This window comes from Magallana gigas, chromosome 10 (assembly GCF_963853765.1).
Source record: "Magallana gigas chromosome 10, xbMagGiga1.1, whole genome shotgun sequence".
Lineage (NCBI taxonomy): Eukaryota > Metazoa > Mollusca > Bivalvia > Ostreida > Ostreidae > Magallana > Magallana gigas.
The window spans coordinates 35,079,563-35,103,020 of NC_088862.1; the positions used below are offsets into that span (position 1 = coordinate 35,079,563).

At 31.3% G+C, this 23,458-nt stretch overlaps 3 protein-coding genes and 1 long non-coding RNA gene across 4 annotated transcripts; 2 read left to right on the forward strand and 2 right to left on the reverse strand.

Annotated features, from left to right (window-relative positions):
• Positions 1-980: 980 nt before the first annotated feature.
• On the reverse strand, positions 981-3,081 carry LOC136272426 (uncharacterized). The gene is made up of 3 exons (XR_010710426.1): positions 2,980-3,081; positions 1,624-1,657; positions 981-1,245 (listed from the first exon to the last, which is right to left on the reverse strand). It is a non-coding gene; the product is annotated as an uncharacterized lncRNA (long non-coding RNA).
• A 1,644-nt stretch (positions 3,082-4,725) lies between these two features.
• Positions 4,726-5,771, forward strand: LOC136272304 (uncharacterized). Its single transcript, XM_066073714.1, has one exon. The coding sequence runs from the start codon at positions 4,726-4,728 to the stop codon at positions 5,764-5,766; it is 1,041 nt and encodes a 346-aa protein (XP_065929786.1). The 3' UTR covers positions 5,767-5,771.
• A 5,250-nt stretch (positions 5,772-11,021) lies between these two features.
• On the forward strand, positions 11,022-16,720 carry LOC136272023 (GATOR2 complex protein MIOS-like). Its single transcript, XM_066072694.1, has 6 exons — positions 11,022-11,064; positions 12,589-12,727; positions 13,256-13,297; positions 14,450-14,621; positions 15,118-15,226; positions 16,171-16,720. The coding sequence occupies exons 1-6, from the start codon at positions 11,022-11,024 to the stop codon at positions 16,350-16,352; spliced, it is 687 nt and encodes a 228-aa protein (XP_065928766.1). The 3' UTR covers positions 16,353-16,720.
• Positions 16,721-17,205: 485 nt separating this feature from the next.
• On the reverse strand, positions 17,206-21,348 carry LOC136272455 (uncharacterized). The gene is made up of 5 exons (XM_066074045.1): positions 21,204-21,348; positions 20,633-20,762; positions 19,801-19,922; positions 18,864-18,969; positions 17,206-17,478 (listed from the first exon to the last, which is right to left on the reverse strand). Exons 1-5 carry the CDS (start codon positions 21,310-21,312, stop codon positions 17,292-17,294), a joined length of 654 nt encoding a protein of 217 aa, XP_065930117.1. The 5' UTR covers positions 21,313-21,348; the 3' UTR covers positions 17,206-17,291.
• Between the last annotated feature and the right edge of the window lie 2,110 nt (positions 21,349-23,458).

Below are 23,458 nucleotides of genomic sequence, written 5' to 3' on the forward strand. Positions count from 1 at the left end.
AAGCACCCGATAACAAAAACAAGTTGTTACCTTTTCAAGATAATCCCGATTTCGTATTTTGAAACTACACTGCGAGCCTAAATCCTAACGAAACTAGTTTGGATGCAAATTGAAATACGGAAATTAATCAGATTGTGATTAATTGTTAAAGACTATAATAATTTACAATTTATATCTTTTAAAAAAGATATCAACCCTTTCAAAAGAGAATGATGTAACGTAATTGTAAAGGCAGATGTGATAACATTGATTTATATATGGAGCACTATAATTTGAGCTTTCCAGAAGAACACGAGATATTGGACTTTGTATTTACTGTGAATAGATATGTTGATAATTATATGTATATGATAATGATCATTATACAGATTAACGTCTTATTTAAAGTTACTTTTATGAGGGGTGATTCATATGAATTCCATTGCTTACGTGTATAACGTTACGATGGTAAATGCGACGTCATTATAACGTGACTAAAATGACACACTATTTGAGCATTGGCACACACAAAAATTATGAAGAAATTATCAAAACTGTTCTATTTCATGAAGTTACATATTAATGTCTACCTTTTAGTAAAATATCGGTCGATTTAGAGATAGGGCCATTTTTGGCATATACCGTACCTAGTTCTTTGGAAAGATTTGCATGTGTACTAAAGAAATAATTTGGAACATTGGAATTCGCACAGTCTTAAATTCGCCCGCTGATATCGAGGGCAAAAGGGGTGAAAAAAAGGGGACGAATATTTCCCTGTATATAGTAAATAAATTTTACCGTGTGTAAGATCATGTATAAAATTATACTGATTTTGTAGTGAAAAAAGATGCATAGTTCATCTGATAACCTAATATGACAATGTTTTGTCTTTTTAAATTAAGCATGATCAAAATCATTTGAGCTTGTTTCTATTATATGCTAATCTTAATATTTCATTGATTTAGATTTTTTTTTTTAGAAATACTTAAAATTGAATTATCATTCTTTTATGAAGACATTTTTAATATTACTTACCACAGCATTCATAACGATTGTAGATTATTATTCTCCAAATTGTTATTGTTCCGGACCATGCTACTTCTAACCATGGATTTTTTTCAATGACAGAACTATATACATTAACACGTTTGCAGTCGTTGCCGTAAATTCCATCTAGAACATTGGAGGCTGGATATTCTACTTCCAATATCCCACGCTCAATGTATGTTGAGCTAGCTACTGCTGACAAGTTTGAATTTGTAGACACTAGTAATCAAGATCAAAAGAAATATTGTATCAGGATATTGTTTTATTAAGTATTGTGCATTTTCTGTTAGAATATCCTCATTTTTTTTACTAAGTATATTGTTCCCACCTTTTCTTTTCAAGGAAAAAACATTAACAATAAGGTGAAAAATGTCATAGATTCCGTGCATTTTAAATACATTTCGATACAATGAAAGTGCTCCGATATTTACATATAATTGTTTGTTTCTGTTGTAATGACCAATAATCGAGTTATTGAGAAGAAGTAACAAATATCTTAGCTACTGTATATTGTATTTTTAAAAATCGGCAATTAAAGTATTTAATTCTCTAAAATATCGCATTGACGGTAAATTTAATTTCTTATTTCATACTTACATCTGGTCCCTCTTGATTCCACGCTATTCTTGCTCTAAATATAAGCAACAGGTTTATAATCAAATATCAGTAACAATAACATTAGCAGTTTGTAACGTACATGATTTAAGTACTGGGTATATTTGCTCTGATATAACTAAAACTAATGTACAGCAATAAAATATATGTGGGTGTCTTTATACATTATATAAATAGATTTTACAATTAAAGTGGATCTATGAAGTAAAGAATTGTTTTTATATATGTTTTACAATCTGGTAGGATGTTAAATATAGCCTTTAACAAAACTTGACTAGATTGTTTTAATCTTTTTAAAAGTATTATAGATCGTTATGATTATCTTGCATCTTAAATCCTCTCCAATGCATTTCAACTTATAGATGGTAGCAAATTATTATATATGCAGGGTTAAATGTTTTTCAGTTTCCTTCTACAATTTTTCCCACTCTTCATAATTCATGTTGCATTAATAATTGAGTTGTTTATTAACGTTTTAAAACAAATCATAATGATATACGAGGGTCAATCAAAAAGACGATGTGACCTTTTAATTATGACAAATACTTTTCATAAATGTCATATCTAACAGATTATTGTAGGCATCAACACCTATTTTATTGATATGTGAAGTTTCACATTTGATGAAAATGTATTTTCGATACCCGAATTAAAAAACAACATGTTTTGTCACCGCAGAGCATAGTATAACATGATGTCAAGTTGACGCACAGTTTATAGGAAAACCCCGTCTTTACATGTATATCACGCCTACTCTCTTTTGCCTTTCACCTTACAATTCAAGATGGCACTAGATTACTTAACATCCTATTGGCCCACGTTTGCTCGAGAATCGAGTAAGTTCTTCAGTTTTTATTTTCTTAACCAAGTAGTTCATAGTTTATAAGAAGAAAAAACCTAAAGGTCAGATGATGATACTAATTCCTTTGACTAAATAATTAAAGATTTTCCATTCTTTTTCGGACTGTGTGAAGTCCAAAATACGTTTACAACTATACCCACAAATTGTATGACAATTAAATACTAATGTGCAAATACGCTTCGCAGATTATAAAGCGTATATTGCCCCAACCAAGGTTATACTTGTGTAACTTGGGTAGACATTGAGTTCATTTCCTTAACAATATTTGCAAAACAAACTGCACATAATAAGGGTATTCCAATAATAGCAATCGTTGAGGATTGTATCGTTACATTTTACTGAAGGTTTGTTTTTCAATGGAAAATAAGGTTTAAATTTATATTTTGTAATCAGATTTCTATTATAAAAAGAAACAAAACATACTTTACATATTCTATGCAGAGAAATTAAAAAAAAAAATAATCAAATATTCAAACCAGTTCAAAATATTTGCAGCCACCAATAGCGGTTCTGGGGAGTCCTCCATCTTTGTCAACCACGTACCATTCACAACATCCCCTGCATCGTGCCAAGTCTGGTCGTATAGGTTTTTAAAATTTCACCTGAACTTATCATGTGAAAAAAGAGGCCCAGGCTACTGGAAGTTAAATGTGTCAAATATAGAAAACGATAAATATAAAAAGGAGATTCATAAAATCATTGATAATTTAGATAACTCCTTGAACCCAGTCGACAAATGGGAATGTATTAAACGTAAGATAAAAGAATTTTCTATTAATTTTTCGAAATATCAACAGAGATCAATTAAGAAACGGAAAAAGGAAATTGAGAAAGAAATTGAAAATATAGAAACTAGTAAAACTGAGGAATTCGATTATAAAAAGCTTAAACAGTTAGAAGCAGAATTAGATTCTATTTATGATAAACAATCAAAAGGTGCACATATTAGATCTAAAGCAAAATGGGTAGAAAATGGCGAAAAAAACACATCATATTTTCTAAATTTAGAAAAGCAACATCAATCATCAAACGTAATAACGGAACTTTTGACTTCAAACAATGAAAAAATTCATAATACCAATTCAATTATGGGGGAAATGTTTAAATTTTACCAGAGCTTATACGCAAGTAAAAACATTGATAATAAAATAATTGATGATTACTTATCTGAAATCAATGTACCAGTAATAAGTGAGGATAATAAACTTTTGCTAGATAAATTTCCGACGTTCGAGGAATGTACGGAAGCTGTCAATAGTATGAAACACGATAAATCGCCTGGACTTGATGGATTGCCAAGTGAATTCTATCAATGTTTTTGGAATGTAATTGGCCCTTATTTCTACGATGCTCTTAAAGATATATATGAAAATAAAATGATGACATACACACAGCGGCAATCAGTAATATCGTTAGTGTTTAAGAAAGGAGAAAAGAATTCTTTAAAAAATTATCGTCCAATTAGTCTAACAAATACTGATTACAAAATCATAGCTTTTGTTTTTGCAAAAAGACTACAGAAGATCCTAAAAGACATAATCAATGATAACCAAACTGCATATATAAAAAGAAGATACATTGGAGAAAATGCCCGGCTTATATTAGATATATTTGAATTTTGCGAATCAGAAAACGTGGGGGGAATTCTGCTATTTTTAGATTTTGAAAAAGCATTTGATTCGGTTGAATGGAATTTTCTTTTTAAAACTTTAAAAAAGTTTAATATCGGAAAAAGTTTTATTACATGGGCAAACATTTTGTATACAAATCCTATTTTTAAAATGAAAAACAACGGCTGGCTTTCAAAATCATGTTCAATGACAAGAGGAATAAGACAAGGATGTCCTTTATCAGCTCTCTTATTTCTTTTTGTTGCAGAAATATTGGCGACTAAAATTAAAAATCATCAAAACATAAATGGCATTAAAATAAATAACTACGAAATTAAAAGTATACAACATGCAGATGATTTAACAGTGGCTTTGAACGACGAAATCTCAATGAAGAATACTTTAGATATTATTAAAGCATTCTGTGAATGTGCTGGGTCAAAAATTAATACTAATAAAACTGAATGCATATTATTAGGAGATATGAAAAACGAATTTGAAGAGCTACATGGAATCAAAGTAACAAATAAAGCAATTAAATGTTTAGGTATTTATGTAGGCCATGATAAGGAAGAATGCTATAATAAAAATTGGATGAGAATTAATCATGACATGGAAAAACTATTTGAATCCTGGAAACGAAGAAAATTAACACTCTTTGGAAAAGCATGTATTATTCGGACTCTAGCTATTTCAAAACTTGTATATACTTCGTCAATACTTTGTCTTCCTGATAGCAATTTTATTAAAAGAATACAGAGATTGATTTTTAACTTCATTTGGGAAAAAACGGAAATAATTAAACGAAATACTTTAATTGGAGACATAGCAAAAGGTGGATTATCTATAGTAGACATAGATTGCAAGTTAAAATCATTAAAAGCAGCGTGGATTCCAAGATTACTTAACTCAAAAGGCATTCTATTTGATATTCTTAGTAACCAGTGTAAAAAACTTAATATCGATATACACTTTCTTTTAAAGTGCTCCACTACTAAAACAGAGACCTTGGATAGCATAAAATTACCCCTATTCTACAAAGAAATATTTTGTTGTTTTAATGAATGTAAACGTGAACTGCACTTTGAAAAAAGATCACCTGATGATATTTTACAACAACCAATATGGAATAATTGTAACTTAGTATATAAGGGAAACTCTGTTTTCTTCGAAAACTGGATTAAATCAGGAATACTATACATTAAAGACTTGTTTGACGACGAGGGTAACTTCAGACGATTAGAACATTATGCAAATATTATTAATAAATCTAACTGGTTATGTGAATACAAAATTCTTTTTCAAATAACTAAATCAATTCGAAGACTTTACTCATTCAGCAATGTAAACTTTATCAACATACAAAGCGTAATGAGTTTCAACTTCCCTCTGGGATATTACAACTTGACTGGTAAATCTAGTAATTTTTTCTATAAAAATCTCATTGAAAAAAAGTTTTGTAAGCCATCTTCTCAATTAATACTGCGTAAAGAATTTGAAATATACGATGAGAAGAGTTGGAAAAATATTTATGAATGCAAGATTAAAGATATAAAAGATAAACATGTAGCTGAATTCAGTTACAAGCTTTTAAATAATATATTATGTAATAATGTATATGTGAGTAAATGGAAAAAAGATATATCAAATTAATGTGTACACTGTAAACAAATAGAAAATATAAAACATTTGCTTTTTGAATGTAACAATGTTAAAAACATATGGAATACTGTTAGTAGTTTATTGTCATTCAAAATACAATGGAAACATATCGTTGTTGGTTTCTTCTATGAAAAAAGCGATAAAACTAAATCTCTAAATTTACTTATCACTTATGTAGCTTATAGAATTTATGAACAAAAAATGCTTTGTAGATTGGATTCTATGAATGAAACTGAATGTATCATATATAATCATGTTAAAAAATCCACTTGTTTTTATGCCTCAGTTTTACGTTTTTTAAATGCAAATGCTGAGTGCAAGTTTTTTGAAAATCTGTCAAAGATGATGTGATATGTCTTATTATCATAGTGTAAAATATTCTATTATCCTAAAACTACTGAGAAGAGACCTGTCTTCCAGTAGAGCTGTCATAAAAGGGAGGATATGGACTGTAAAACAAGGTAGAACCTCCTTATTAGGACAGCAAACTCTTTTTGTCCATGATTTTTATATCATAATTATATAGACAACTACAGTGTAATATAGTAAACTGTTATATACCATGGATACATAGAGTCTGCCTATATATCTCTACACCCAGAGACTATGTGATTGATAATATTGTCTACCAGGTTAGGCAAGATACTACTTGTACATTTATTTAAATCTCTATACATTGCTAATTTAGCCTTATTTGTACACCATTTTTTTTTACTTGCTTTATGAATCTATGCTAATTGTATATATATGTGTAATACACTGAAACATTATCTGTGGAATCTATACAACTCTAAATACTCTTTAAAGTATTTTTTTCATAAGCAATATTTAATTAGATGACAAAAATAATAATCATAGTATCTTATTTAAGACAATGTGCTGTCTTGTAGATAGCTTATTAGAATTCTGTGCTTGAAGTTATTGTATACTTTGTTTGTTCTTGCAAATAAATTATAAAAAAAAAAAAAAAAAAAAAGTCTGGTCGTATCGTGCAAATCTCGATCCCCACGCATCGCTGGTCTCTTTCACAATAAGCGAAACAAACATGCATGGCCAAACCAACAGATTCTTTCTCTATTTCCCAGAGAGGCTTTGCTCGATCATCGTGAAGTGACCCAATAAACTTTTTATGCATGGTGTAGGTTGTACATCTAGACTGTTGGTTGTGTGAGAGTTGAAGCGAAGCAAGAATACACGCAATTACTGTATTGAAGAATTGGAACTGCATGTTGTCAGCCTCGCTGTTAATAGAAGAATCCTTTAACGAGTTTACGTATAAACATACAGGTTAGAGGGAACGTTTTGCATTTTCTAATATTTTGTTTCAAAAATTTATAAAGTGCAATAAACTCATTTTTAAGAGAGCAATCCATTAGGATGATGTTTGAAGCATGTTTTTAAAAGCGTGCCTATTGATTAGCTAATGTCAAGTTTCACTGAACAGATCTCGTTATCACATGATCGTATTTTCTCCTTATTTAACAATAAATAAATTATTTTTCGAAACACAATAAACGCCCTCATTTCAATATCATACTGGTTTGGTTGATAATTCCCCATATATCACAAAGTATTGCGATGCCATTTCATTGAATATGATTGAAGATTCTGTTGGACAAAAGTAAAGTTTTCTGGACATTTTATTGACCCATTTTGCAACCCAGATACATGAGGTGGGGGGGGGGGGGGGGGGTGGTAAAAAAATTAAGGGGAGTCTACTTGGTTTTATTTAATTGAATATATAGAAAAGTCAATTTTCCTGTTTCAAAATAAGTTCATTAGTTTGTATTTATGTTCATATCCTTTGTTTGAATAAGATATATGAAATATTTGTTATGAAATTGTTGAAAGCTGTATTAATTTAAACAAGTTTTGATTTAAGCTGCACACATTTATTGAACCGTTGTACAATGTATTTATACTGAAAAAACTTTGGAGCTTTTTATCGACCAGGATATCTTACAGTATATCAGAAACTCAAAAAATATAACTTTGATGTTCAAGTATACTGAGTATTCTAAAACTCCCAAACGCTATTTCATTGAAAGAAAAAAATCAAGTCATCTTCTACATAAAAAGTTGACAAACGTGTCCATGATAAAGACCTTAACTTGTATCAACAGTACATCAACAGTATCCATACTGGGAACTAAATATCGCACTAACTTCATGTTTAAATGCCATGTTATTATTAATTATTAATGAATAATATTTATTGATTTAGAATTCATATTTGATTTTAATCAATGTTTGCAATATTTTTCACTTAAGGAAAGAGTCTTCTCGGTATCAAACATACTTCTTATAATAAGAAATTTATGAAATTTTGACACAGTCAATGGGATCATATAACCAATTGATTCTACCATTTTATTCAAATTTGACCTTTTTGTTTTCGTATAAGATCAGGTCAAGTTCACTACCTTTTTCCTCAACGTAAATGATGATCAACGTAAACGATCATAAAAGAAATAAATGTAGCTCTTTGTAGTTCTGTTGACATTGTTTAAGATTTGAAGATTCTATTCTTCAATAAAAGAATAGAATATCAGAATGTCTATCAGCTAGTACTACTAAATTGGAATAAATATTTGTACTAAAATTGATATTGCTTAGCCCGCATTTCCTCTATTTTTTTTACATTTTGAAGAAAATCTAACTATTATTTTATGCTTCCAATAATGAAACATTTCTGATTTTTATATATTCTGAATTTATAAAAAGATATGAATTGAGAGAAAAGCTAATATATTGACCATTTATATAGAGAGAAAAACTGATTTTAGTGATTTTTTTCACAAAAATCAATGTATAGAATGGGCGCGTTAAAAAGCTTATAAAAGTGAAGTTTGATAGGCAAATCATTTTTTAAAAACATATTTTGAAACCCAAGCATTATATTATTAGTTCACATTAGTACAACAAAAAACAACATTAATATGTTATTGTTTTTAAAATGCTAAAACAAACTCATTATTCTGCAGCAATTCTGAATTGCGAGACGTGATTTTTCCTACGCCAATATTAAGCCAAAAATATAGTCCTTGTTAGATTTTAAACATTGGTTACCTTTTCTATGCCAAGTTATATGATAGTAAAAAAGGAAGAAAAATATACTATTTTAATTTCCTTTCATCTTGATTTAATGAACAATTAAATAAATTTACGTTTGACAAGTCCAAAAAAAGAAAAGACTCCTTCCTTAATGATATATAAGTGATAAATGACCCTCGATTATTTTATATGGCACTAGAAATAGTACAAAGTCCTCTATGATCCGTATAATAGTATAACTTTTAATCATGTGTACAATAGTATAATCATTTAAACTGTGTCTAATTTGTTATACATAATACGATGTACTGGTACAGTACTAGTATCGGTAAGGTCTTGATCACTGGTGTATTATCAGTCGTTATCATGATACATTTTGACAGGTTTCGAGTGATCATAAGTAATGATTACATTTTGTGTTTTAATATTTTCATTAAGATCAACACAAAATGTAATATTGCAAATTTTATAAATATGTATCGGGGAGTGTATTCTTATTTTTGGAGTCTAAAGCACATACACCTACAATATTTAAACATCAAAATGAAATTGTTAGCTCTTGTAGTCATTCTTATTCGTAAATGTTCATTCTTTTCTAGTTCGTCTTGTTTGATGAAGTGAAGTTAAGTGTCAATAAAATTCAAGTCATGATGACAGGATAAGCCTGTGTTATCCATCTAACTGAATGATAACTTGAATGTCGGGTAATGGTAGGGATGAATAAATAGCACAGCTATGTTTGATTGCACGCACAAATTGCCTGTAAACATCTAAATAAAATATTAGTTTATAATGTACCTGTCCGTGGGAAAAAAATAATCAAAATAAACCACAACCGATGAAAGATGTGATATCAACCAAAGAAGTCGTTACATTAGTGCAGTCAGAACAGTTTAAGTTTTTGTTTTAATTTTAAGTCAAACACAATATATGTTTTTCTGTATAGAATATTTATTCATAATGTACAATTTTATGTTAATCAATCAAAATTGATGCACTGCCCGGGAATTGAAATGAAAGAATTCCCTTAACTACATGTATAAGTTAAACAGAAAATCAATGTATTTTCTGTTTAAATATTCACATCTTATGTACAGTCCATGTTAATTAACCTAAATTGTTGCAGGGAATTGGAGTAAAAATAAATTCTGAATTTTAAGCAAAACACAATATGTTTTTATGTACAGGTGAATCTCGATAACTCGAACTTCGGGGGACCATGATTAAACTTCGAGAGATCAAGAGTTCGAGAGATCGATAGTTTAAAAAAATCCGGAAATTTTTGTTCCGGTCATTTTGGTTCTAAAATTATAGTAGCCGGAAATTCATATTTATAACATGGATTGATGGAAGGATAGTCTGAAATGATTTCAGTCGTATTTTCTGCTACATTACTTCAATTTAAACAATACAGAACTTACTTCTGTGGTTATTTAGTGTATTTTTTCACGTTAAAAAACTTTAAAGCGTAATATGTTTTCTTAATCATTACGTTAGAATATTTTAAATAAAGAGCATTTACCGTAACATTCACAAGTTGTTGAAATTAATAGATCACTTACAAATTACTTATCTACCCTTTGAGGAAGCAATGGGTAGTGTCACTTACGTAATCAACCAATTAACACTACCACGCTAGCCCCCAGGAGTTCACTCAACCATCCAGGTAAGGTCCACGCGGAGCTATAATTATACGCTTGATCGGCCGCGTGTGTACACAGCAATCACTTCGAGTTATCAAGAGTGAAAAACAATGAAATATGTATAACGGGACCCAGGTTTTACTTCGAGAGATCAAGAACTTCGAGAGATCGGAGTTCGAGAGATCAAGAGTAAATTTGCTTAGTTATATAGAGAAAAAAATCGGGACCGTGAGTTCACTTCGAGAGATCAAGAACTTCGAGAGATCGAAGTTCGAGCCAACGAGTGTCACCTGTATTAAATATTTATTTATAATTTACCATTTTGTGTTAATCAATCAAAATTGATGCACTGATACGGAATTGCAATAAAGAGTTCTCTCACGTTTACGTAAAACAAATAATTAATGTCTTTTCTTTATAAACTATTGAATTCAAATGTAACAACCCGTGTAAATCGATTTAAATTGTCGCAGGGAATTGCAGTAAAAGAGTTCTCAAAATTTTAAGTAAAACACTGCTCTAGGGGTACTAACACTGTGCCGGATAATTATGCCAGTGCCAAGGTGGCATTTTAGTGTGTTTCACCTGACAGGTGAGATAATTACCTTTAGAAATTAATATCCCATCGAAAAATGATAATTCCCATGGCAGAATTGATTCTCCTACAGGAAATATTGACAATCCTACAGGATTTTTTTTTAAAAAGTCCTATAGGAATTATATTTCCTATAGGAATTATATTTCCTATAGGAGAATGGTATTTCCTGTAGGAATTTGATTCAGACATGTAGTTTTCCTATAGGATATTAAGTTTTCCTATCGGATTTTATCAAATCCTATCGGAATTGAAATTCCTGTAGGAAGTTCTTGTATTCCGATAGAAAATTTCAAATTACCTATAGGAATATTGTTTTTCCTATGGGAAAAATTATTTTCCTATGGGAATTTATTTTTGAAAGGAAAATATCTCACCTGACAGGTGAGATACAATGATAACAAAGGTGGTTGTTAACTCTTTAAGCAATGGTCTATCATTTGGCATATTTGAATTATTCGATATATGCAGCTTAAGCGGGTGCAAAAATGTCACCTTGGCACTGGCATAATTATCCGGCACAGTGTTTACTGTGTATAGCATGTGTAGACATACATCTTGACTCGCTTTTTATTTCTCGGTCACGATGAAATTATCAAATTTTACGCACTTTCTTTCAAGCTCCGTGAACACTAACATCAAATCAACAGGTCAATGTAATTATTTGCAAACAGAATATGGACATAGAATAAGAAATAAATGTATAAAATTCAAAAACAACAAAAGGAATACTACACGTAGGCCACGAGTTTGAGGTGCGCAATCGGGTGGAACAAATTGAAGGGTTTATATAACAGGTACCTTTGTGACGGTGCTTATTTACGAGCGGTGTTCAGCTTTAACCTTCAGACTATAGCTACTGGACCGTGACCGCTTCGATGACCAAAAAATATGACATTTTTTTAACCTCCGGTTTATTGCACCGTGTAAAAGTACAGGGGTTGTTGTACTTAATTTCCAAAACATAAAGCATTTAAATCAACACTTATAATTTTTCCATGTTATATTCATACAGAGAGAAATAGGAGAAGAAAATGTATGCTTTTAAGCTTGTTTAACCAGATATCTTTCAATTTCCTTGTACTGTTCAGCTATCAATCAAATAATGATATCAAAATTAAGTGACTGTATTAAGTGTGCAACATTCCTCCTAGTTTATACTTTGTAAATGGTTAAAAACAATAACATAGTGTGTCTCTGATCTCCAAGTTTTCATTGATTTTAGTATGATCTATGGTCTGTTGTAGGTCTGACCTCTGATGGAGTGTCCCCGATCTCCAAGTTTTCATTGATTTTAGTATGACCTATGGTCTGTTGTATGTCTGACCCCCGATGGAGTGTCACTGATCTCCAAGTTTTCATTGATTTTAGTATGACCTATGGTCTGTTGTAGGTCTGACCCCCGATGGAGTGTCACCGATCTCTAAGTTTTCATTGATTTTAGTATGATCTATCGTCTGTTTCAGTGTTCCTGATCTCCAAGTTTTCATTGATTTTAGTATGATCTATGGTATGTTGTAGCTCTGACCCCTGATGGAGTGTCCCTCATCTCAAGGTTTGTGGACATGACGGGTGATATACAGACGGCTGCCCTGCTGTGTGTGTTCTCTCTCCCCAACGAAATGTCCAAGGACGAGCGAGTTCTGAACTGGATAGAATCGTAATCCGTGACTTCCGCCTATCAATAAATGTTATCCATCTAGTTATTGTAGATTCCTCAAGTACTTAATTACACCATTCAGAAGTTTTCCACCTAATCACCAGAACATAAAATCGCAAATTCTTTATTTTTATCATACTTCAAGTAGTTTGCATATGTCAGAGAAATAAAAGTGAGACTGTAAAATTTGAGAGATAGGTTTCTCACGATTTTATGCGGATATTAATTCTTTGCATTTAATGAGGAATTGCCAGAAATTATCTTAAATTAGTATGAGCTCTGTGTTCTCCTTGCACAATGAAATATTCGAGGATAAATGGGTGCTGAACTGGATAAAATCGCAATCTTCATCAATTTATTATATTCTTAATTGTTGTTTCTATTGCTTATACTAAAAGTCTATGAGTATTGAAATAAATTATCAAAGGTGTATGAATATGTAGGTTATTGCCTATATCAAATGTCCTTGAGTATGTAGATTACATTTGAGAACAAAAATATAAGCCCCTGTGTTTCTCTTTGTGGCAGGTACAGAGAACTTTTGGATCGATGGAGACTCTGGCATCACAGGTATTATACAGCAAATTCCCCTTGCCATTTATCAATATGCTAACGTTGAATTGAGGTCATTGTTTAAAATTTTTATGTGTAACACTTGAATTTTTAAAATGTGCTTATACATTTATCTAATTTATAAAGTTTTTTAGAGATATTTGATTGAATATTTAAACTGTATGAGATGTTGCAATAGCCAATACCTCGCTAGCAAATTTGACAGCAATGACAGTTTTAAATAATAATTTGACCTAGAAAAAGTTGTCTCTTGTACTGGTAGGACATGGTACCTAAGAATTTATAGGTTTATTTTGTAACTTAAAGGGACATGGTCATGATTTTGGTCAAATTCAGTTTTTCTGTTTTTATTATTTACAATACTTTACAAATGCATTTCTAAAATTCAAGCGAAATCTGAGAGTCAGTTCTTGAGTTAGAAGTAAGATACAGCGCTCACAATTTTTTGTCATGCAAACAAGGCCCGTGCCCTCTTTTTGTTTACAAATTAATGTTCAAAATACCAGTAAAAATCTTTTTCAAGCTAATTAGTCTATCTCTTTATTCATTTTAAGCATAAACGAACAGTTCCTAACAAAGGCTTTGTATACATAGCAAAGAATTGTAAGCCATCTTACTCGCTTATAACTCAACAAATGACACTGACATTTTGGTTTCCTATCTTTTTAAAGCTGTTTTGTCTATCTTATTATCCATTTAAAGCATATATAAACAGTTAACACATTTATTTTAGGTCTAAAACTGGAATTTTCACTTCAATATTCGAAATGTAAACAAAAGCTTTGTTTACATAGGGAGGAATTGAAAGCTCTGTAACTCGCTTATAACTCAATAAATGTCACTCAAATTTTGATTGCCTATTAAAAATGCCTCTCTGAAGCATTGTAAACATTAAAATCGAAAATTAATTTTTGACCAACATTGTGACCATGCCCCTTTTAGATAAAACAGTAGAGTATGAAGGTAAAAAACACAGAGAAAATGTTGGCACAATATTCTATAGATCAAACTTAGAAGAAAGTGGTGTCACAAAATTTACAAATCAAAGTTAATAGAAAATTTTTAAATTATCATCACTAATTTAAACAGATTTACACTCATGTTAGAAAAAAACCAATTATTATAAAAAGATGTTGGTGCTGTTTACAGATCTAAATTTGACATCATCTGGCGGGCCGGTGACAACTTCTGCGTTATCTCCCAGGCGTTTGTCAGCTGTAACTTCTGCGGAAAATCCATCGCCTGCAACATGCCCGTCGCTACTCGTGCTCGACCGCACAATTCTTACTCAGCCGGAACATTGACGTCCACAAAACCAAAGGTTTTTCACTATAATAATTGTACATGTGTCCAAGATCATTACTGTAATCATTAATTTTCTATGAACAATTTATAGTAATAAATCTGTGTAATTCTCTTCCTGTACAGTGGACTTTTTCAACAGTTTAGGGGAAAAAATCTACTTGGAATTTAGACCTTTCATTAGGATACATGTAGATAGGCTTGATGAAAATGCAGGATGTTTTCAAATAAATGACCAAACAATTGACATTCGATGGCAATGAAAAGCACTAGCTTTAATTAAAACAAGCACATTTGGCTGTAACTATTTTTCAAATACAATACTTCTCACAGATAGAATTTGATTTGAAATTCATGCATAGAGGCAACTGTTATGATGCCCTCATGTTTCTTAACAAAGTTAGCATCGTCTTGTCCAAAGCTTTTTTTAGTTTAAATATCCCTTTCAGATTTAATTTGATATGTGTCTTTACATGTAAATTAAGCTGATATGATCAAGCTCTTGTTGTTTCCAGATATCGTGCTGCCCCGGATGTAGGAAGCCCCTCCCCCGGTGTTCCCTGTGTCTGACCCACCTAGGGACGCCCTCAGGGTCTGCTCTGTACACACAGAAGGATAAAACAAGTCAGCATTCACACAACTTCTCTATATCTCTCTATCTTTTCCTCTCTCTCGTTCATAGATCTCCTCCATTTGTATGTTTTATTGATAATCAATAGTTACAGTTAAACACGGTTATAGCGAACACGCTTATAATGAATTGATGCGTACAGCGTCGTAATTTTCATTCCCTGTGACTCTATTGCATGTTGTAAACTTGACTGATACAGTATAACGAATTATGCATATAATGAAGCAAAATCGTCCATCCCTGGCACTTTGTTATAAGCGTGTTTTACTGTACATTCTCAGGCTTTAAAGGATTTCTAACAATTTATAAAGAATATAAACTATTTGTTGAGTAACTGCAATTTGAAACCTCACTGAGATTTATTTTGTAATGTTTATTCAAAATGACTGAAATTACGTTATTTGTTAAAACAAGACTATGGTTTTGCCTTAATATGTGTTAATGTATTATTTTGACCATTGTACAAAAAAAAAAAAAGAAATAGGTTATAGTATGTATTTTTATGATATACCATTAAATATATAGGGTTTAATTGCTTGTTACAATTAGTTTTATGTAGGCCCAAGATATTACATAAAGTTCAGTCTCTTTGATTTTCTTTTGTTTCTCATGTTCATAAATATTGACTAAATTAAAGGCATAATCAATGACTACCAGGTAACGCATATATTAGACAATCATTTGTTCATTAAGTTATAAAAAAACATTGATTATGAACTGCAATTTTGACTATCTACTTTTTATGTACAGACCTGACTTTGATTTAAAAAAAAATGTTTTAATTTTGATATTCTTCTCATTAGCATATTCAGCAAAAGTATGTTAATTTTCGTTTTCTTCTCGTTATCATATATTAAGCAAATGGTTTTTAATTTTTGTATTCTTCTCATTAGCATATTCCGCAAAAATATCATAATTTTTGTATTCTTCTCATTAGCATATTCAGCAAAGATGACGGCCATTGATGATTGGTTCACCTGGTGCCAATCATGCAGACACGGAGGCCACGCCTCTCACCTGTTAGAGTGGTTTGCTGAGCACTCTGAATGCCCCGTCACTGGGTGTAACAGTAAATGTTCTACCCTGGATCACACTGCCAGGTTAGCGGCCGAGAGCTGACCAGAATTTCAGCCTGTATTGTGCAAAACTTTACTGCTGTGAAAACTTGGAACTAATTACACATGACACTCCCTATTGTGTTGGAGCTTGCAAAAGACAAAACGCCTCAGAATATGTCAGAATACTTGAACAAAATTGCAAAGGTTTTACCTAAACCGCGCTGCCAAAACAGTGAACTCCTAAAGAACATGCATGGAAATTTAAAATAATTCAGAACATAAAGTGAAAATCGAGGGGAAGTTTGCAATGATTTCATATTATTTGTTCTACAAATGACTCAAGACAGTGTCATATTTTTATATTTAAAAGATATGTGATTAAAACATTGTTCATTTATCATTAATGTAATTAAAAAAGTGATTTCACAATCAAGTGCATCTTTTATTCAGTGTACAATAAAAACATTGTAGGATTTGACATCTTTAAAATAGAATTTTTTTAAATTCAATTTAATTGGAAAAAAAGATCAGTACCAGAAGCTAACACATTGTATTGAAAATCCGTTAAATATTGGGTGAAAGAAAGTGCTGAATATTCTGCATACATGTTTATCTTAAGTCAGAATGCTTCAACATGTAAATGCAGGGAATAAAGGACATACTTATGTCTAAAAGTCAACTCATATGAAATGTGATGCAATAATGGCTTGAAATGTTATGTTCGTTTTAGTTTGATTCTCCACGCCGGGTTTAGATGAATGCAATGTACAGCTGTGCATGTGAATTGTCAGACAAAGGCCAAGATCAAATCGGTCTCATTGACACTCTCTCGTTAAAAAGCTCAACTACAATGGGGAAAAAAAACAGACAACGAAAATATTTTTTTTAAATTGAAGAAAAAAACCCAGAACCAATTAATTGATGTGATATTTATTTAAGATTCAATTCAGTCGGTTGTTGTTCATGAAATTAGTTTCATCATGGATCAGCTTCGGAATCTTTACAGAGCAGACGAAGGTGTCTCGTCAACTTGAAGGTCACATTGCTCGGGGTAACGCGGGAACCCGAATGAACCAACGATGACGAAGACATCTCTGCTTAGCGCCGTCTTTATCGTTGTATAGTCTTCCTCTCCACAAGCTGAACGCGTAGATTGCAGGAATTCATTCAGTTTTTTATTTACAGCCCTTGATAAACAAAAATATTATCAGTTATTCATTGCGCTTTTACTACATATGTAACAGAAAGAATCAAATGCATCTTCTAAGTTCCACCGCTTGAAATAATAAAACAAATATTCCCAAATTGATATATTTGATTTTCTTTTCCAAAAAAAAAAGGAGAGAAAGAAAAATGCTGTCACAAATTGTGTACTTTTTAAAACAAAGCTCGTTATCTTCATATGCTCGCACGAATGTCATATGCAATGATTTAAAGAATAAAAATAATTATTTGGGCTTATTTGGTAAAAAAAAAACCCAAAAAAAACTTAGCCTTGTAAAGATAATTTACAGAGAACCAATTGACGCATTTTATTATGTAGCTTGACATTTCAACTGAACCAACCCAAACCAATATAAAAAGAGCAGAGCTAGCCCTTGTTAGTTCACCTGAACCGAAGGTTCACAACTGAAACGAAGGTTCAGTGGAAAAACTATGCAACCTTGGATAATGTAAATTTTAAATTATTTAAAAAGAAATAGCGATCCCTGGACTAATACTAAAGACCAAAGATGGGTTCAGAATTTAACGTAGAAGTCATAAAAGAATATATGGAAAATATTTTAAAATCTTGGAGAATCACATAGCTTCAATTTGTCAGATTACTATTTAAGCATCCTCAGATAGCCCAAATTCTAAATTATTTAAGCTGCGACCCTCGATTTGATACTAGGGATCCAGAAAGGTTCAAAGTTTAGCATAAAAACTGTTTAAAAATCTTCTGAAGAACTACATTGTTTAGCATTGTGAGATACATAATGTAACTATGCAAGCATCATTAAATAATGAAGATTCTAAATTGATAAAGCTGTAACTATCGGACTAATACTGGGGTCCCGCGAAGGGGACAAAGTTTAACATAGAAATATCTATTGAAAACGTCTTTGCTACAGTTTGTGTGACTACTCTGCAATGATCCTCAAACAGCGTAGATTCTAAATTGTCAATAGAAATAGCATATATGCTACAAAATAAAATGTTACAAGGCACTGTTGTTCCGGTGAGCGATGTGGCATGTGGGCCTCTTGTTATTAAACACGGAATAATGCGACGAGAAAACGAATAGGAAATAAGGCTAGCGAAAAAGGCATGCGATGTTGAAGAATGATTGAGAAGTTTACAAAGTTAGTTTTTAATTACCATTTTTGTTACTTTGTTGATGACAAATGATGAAAAAAGGTTAAGAAGCCAGCAAAGATAGATGTAAATGACAAAAACACTGTAAAATGATACTGTTTTTCGTATATACATGTATAATTTTTGTCTTTAGAATTCTCTTTTGTAAAAAGTTATTTTTTTTTACCATCAGAACCCCTTTAAAATAGTTAAACTTTATGTAATCTGAACGTACGAGCATATGTTTTCAGCGTTGACTTGTTGGATTCTTGAGTATGCAAAGGTTGTAACTGCAGATTGAAAAGTCCTCTTATTCATACATCCTAACAGCGTAGTCCACTCTGATGAGTAAAAAAATAAAGTTTGTCAACATTTGCTCAGTTCATCAACTATACCAATGTGTGTGTGTTTCATGACAGCTATATGATGTTGATGCAAAAGCCGTTACATAATTTAAATGTAAAATGTGTTAAATATAAAGGAGGAAAAATGGCACATACCGTTAAAATGAGATGTAAGTTTGTGTTTTTATACTGGATGTAGAACAAATTTAATGAATCAATATTAACTAAACTCGGCAAGGACTAAACAAACAACTGGATCTACGTTCTTGGTTATAAATCAACTTTTGTTTGAATATTAAAAAAGAAACACAGACAATTAAGCATTGTGCTGAGTAATTAAAAATAATTTAAGAACGAGGAAATTATTGAGACAACCCATATCTTTTTTTTCATCTTAAAGTAACATATTCTTGTGAAAATTAGGATAAACAATGTACAAGTCCCTGGGCATAATTGGCAAAATTATTATTTCAAAATTTTTTTAAACATTTTATGTACAACGATACATAATAACAGTTGGTGGTTTGGGTACCCGATGCTGGTCCCGAACAAGTCGAATAGAAAATATATAAACGTTTACATACAAAAGTGTTGGTAACCCTACATATTGTTATAAGATATATCAACTTATATATGATCAATTTAACTATTTATTGTGATAATTATTTTCACTGAGTAATAAAGAAATGAAATACAATATGAAAAGTTTCAGCTCAAATTATGACCATGCCACTTTAAAGGTTTTGCTTTAGATTAGATCTATATATAAGAAGTTCTATATTGCCATTTAACGTTTTCACATTTTTTATTTATAAAATGCAAGCTTACTGTCTTTATTACGACAAACCAAATTTGCCAGATCACTTGAGTTCGTCACAAAGGTGGGCAGAGGATGATCGCAGTCCGGGGATCCAAAGATTTTGTAGCATTTACTTAATTCAGTATATATACTAAGAATTAAAAAAAAAAATAATTATTGTGATTTATTAATTCCTAACTCTCTGACCAGCCAATATTAAAGAGAAAAGAGATATTATAACTTACATTGAATTTCTACACTAGTAACCTTGACAACATATTCTTTTTGTCCACAAATTTCTTTTGTTTGCTGCTACGGCTTTGATCAACATAACTAACTTATTGTAGCTACAATTATTTTGAGGGTTCCTGGCTTAAAAACCTTGAGTTTGATATTTCTGTATTAACTTGTCTCTGAATAATCTAGTATCAACTCATCTATGATTATTTAGTATAAACTTTTTATCAATTTTTCACTGAATTATATACCATTAATTTGTCACTGAACAATATACAATCAATTTTTTACCAAACCATATACCATAAATTTGTCACTATATCATATAGCATCAATTTTTGTCAGAAGCAAATAAACACAATAAACATAAAACAGTATTATTCACATTTGCAAATATGTTAAATGTTATGAACGATGAACTTTGACTATGTGTGAATTGTGAAAAGAGATAATTGAGTATTATGTTAGTGACATTTCACAGCAGTTTAGCTTTTATTTCGTGAATGAAAGGCATAGATGGGATGCACAAACAAATTAAAAAAGTTACTGTAGTTATATTAACTTGAAACGACGTCACAATACCATCATACCATAGTTTTCAGATAAAAATATTGCTTTGTTTACCTGCACACACGAGAAAACAAATTTTCGGCGAATTCGTATGTTCCATCGGATGTATTCTTGAAAGGTAGATCGCCTACCTCTCCGTCCATACAAGCTCTCATCCGCTCTAACGTCGGACAGTTGTCTTGACCTATTGAGTGAAACGAGTAAAAAGATGATTATTGAATGTATTGGCAAAACAAGATTATTTGATGCCTTTATTTAAGAGTTTCGAACAAATATTAATTGAAACTTAACAGTTTACTAGTATTTTGTAAAAAAAAATACGAAAGAAATTGTCGTGAACAAAAAAAAGCCGGATTTTCAAAAAATCAGAATTCAAAGAAAGATACAGATATACAGAGTTAACAGAGCAGGTTCTTTGATTTAAAAGAAAATGTTTTGTTTGCATTCTATGGTGCCGTAATAACCATGAATTATAAGTAAAAGTTGTAATGGTTTAATCATATACGTGCATTATCTGAACATCGAAGGGTACAATATATTTTTATAATCAATAAACATATTTTAAGAAATATCAAATCTTGATGAACTGACATTTCATTGAAATCCCTCTATTTTGATTACATACCTTCATTTCTCTGAACTGTCCTTATCCTAAGGTGATCACCAAATGTAAAACCTTGCGCTCCAAAGTAGACAAATACGCCTAAATAAAAACAGGACCTTATGAATTCCATTTTTGCCGTCGTTTAAAGTTCGAACTTCATTTCCTTTTATATATTCTCGAAATCAAGTTAAACGTGTAAATTGTTGAACATTATCCATTTAGCTTAAATAACTTACTGCTGATTTTGATATTTTACGTAATATAAATGTCAATTGGATCCTTCCTCGAACAAATTGAGGATGCGCGTCGTGAGAAGGGGTTTGACTTTTTATGACTCCTTTTTATGATAACGGAGGGTTTTTTTTTTATGAACGAATGTAAATGTCACCACCAATTTATGAAAACGGGAAAGTGGATCAATTATCTACGTGTAGCTTGTTTGTTTGTAATAACATCGCTGGCTCAGAATTTTGGTCTGTATTATGCAATTTTCATCTAACATTTGTAAAAAAAAAAATTAAAAGAATTGTTGTTGAATCTATAAAAATAGATCAAGTCAGCACGCGTTCCGTACTATTTAGAATTGATTGAATTAAAAATACGTAATTTAATCATGGGTGAAACTTCGTCAGGTCAATAGTGTAGCTTTTTTCTTTGTAATAATATCGCTGGCTCAGAATTTTGGTCTGTATTATACAATTTTTATCTAACATTTGTGAAAAAAGAAAAAGAAATCTAAAAGAAAATATATCAAGTCAGCACACGTGGCATAATATTTACGATGTATTGAATTAAATACATGTTATTAAAAAAAAAGGAAAAGTGAAACTTCCTCAGATCAATATTACATGTAATACTGTTTATCCGTTTAAAGCCTGTCATTAATAGCAAGTAACCCGTAGTTTTTTTATTCTTCAAATCTTACAGTGCCGCTATCCATAAAGTTTACACTGGATAGAATAGGATAGGATGCTGGATACAGGATATAGGATACAGGATAGAGAATACATGATAGAATAGAAACGTTTTCTATCCTATCCATCCTATCCATTCTATCCTGCATCCATCAACCAATCAAATTAAAGAACGGTTTTTGTAATTTTGAGGATTATTTTAACAAAAAGAAATGACTAATTAATTAATAATAGGTTTTAATTTATACAAAATAGGTATTTTTAAGGTTGTATATAAATAAAATTGGTCATCTTAGCGAATTGCGAGCAGAAAATCCTATCTACGAACTAATAAACCGTCTAACCGGAAACTTGTAATCGTAGCACGATGTAGCTCGAATACTCTCGAGCTTTTGTGATTCTTGGTTGTTTTTACGATATTTATGTATTTATAACCAAGCATCTTTGAAATCCTGATGTTCATCGTATAACAGAGTGTGCCTTTTTAGGATTTACACATGCATGGACCATTAAAAAAGCCTGTATTATGAGGATTGGACCGGAGAAAGTAAGTAAATCGAGAGCTTATTATTCTTTTTAACATGTTTACCGTTCTATTAGTCAGGGCATGAGTAGATCTATCTGTGGAAAAAAAAACAATTTAACAACCCCTTTCAGTCCGTTTTATATATTTCTATTGTTTTCTTTTCTATTAATCTTCAGAACTAAACTGTGCATGTACATTACAACCTCTGCCGATGCTCTACGATACGTGTCCATGTGTGCAATCGAAGAACCCTGGTACACAAGCGAGGGGGGTCAACACTATTGTTACTTGATTATTATCCTAATACTGGTCACATTCTTTATTGTACACAGGAAACATTTAATACTAAGTTAGAACAGCTGTCTGTGGTCCAAATCAGACTAACTAATGAATAAGTTGTGGTTTTTTAAATATGAAAACTATCAATAATACCATGCCTTAAAATTTTGACAAGGTCATGCTCATGAATCATCTCTACAAAACATCTAAGTGCATGCAGTTATCCAAGGCAGACCATCACAATCTGATGAAAATTGGCTGATACATGTAATACAAGTATTGATCAAATCAAGTTGCAGATCTGTATAAACCCTATTTGATTTGTATATGATTTTATTGTTTTAAAAACTTCACATGAAACCTAAAACGAAGCAGTTTTAGATGTACGACAAGCTTCATTACACACATTTGACAGCAGGCAACAATATAGAGGAGCACAGAGGTTTTCGGACCCTCCCTCGAAAATTCAAACTCATTGAATTCACATACTAAAGTTGAGGCCTAGGCACCAAGACCGAGAGGCAAACAATTCATCCCGAGGGCATCCCCAGCCCCCA

Coding starts and splice junctions, on each gene's coding strand:
- LOC136272304 (XM_066073714.1), top strand. CDS start 4,726: ATGGAAAAACTATTTGAATCCTGGAAACGAAGAAAATTAACACTCTTT.
- LOC136272023 (XM_066072694.1), top strand. CDS start 11,022: ATGCCAGTGCCAAGGTGGCATTTTAGTGTGTTTCACCTGACAG. Junction 13,298..14,449: donor TGGAGACTCTGGCATCACAG/GTATTATACAGC, acceptor TGCTGTTTACAG/ATCTAAATTTGACATCATCT. Junction 15,227..16,170: donor CACACAGAAGGATAAAACAA/GTCAGCATTCAC, acceptor TCTTCTCATTAG/CATATTCAGCAAAGATGACG.
- LOC136272455 (XM_066074045.1), bottom strand. CDS start 21,312: ATGGAATTCATAAGGTCCTGTTTTTATTTAGGCGTATTTGTCTACTTT. Junction 20,763..21,203: donor GACAGTTCAGAGAAATGAAG/GTATGTAATCAA, acceptor TTCACTCAATAG/GTCAAGACAACTGTCCGACG. Junction 19,923..20,632: donor TTGTTTTCTCGTGTGTGCAG/GTAAACAAAGCA, acceptor TTTAATTCTTAG/TATATATACTGAATTAAGTA.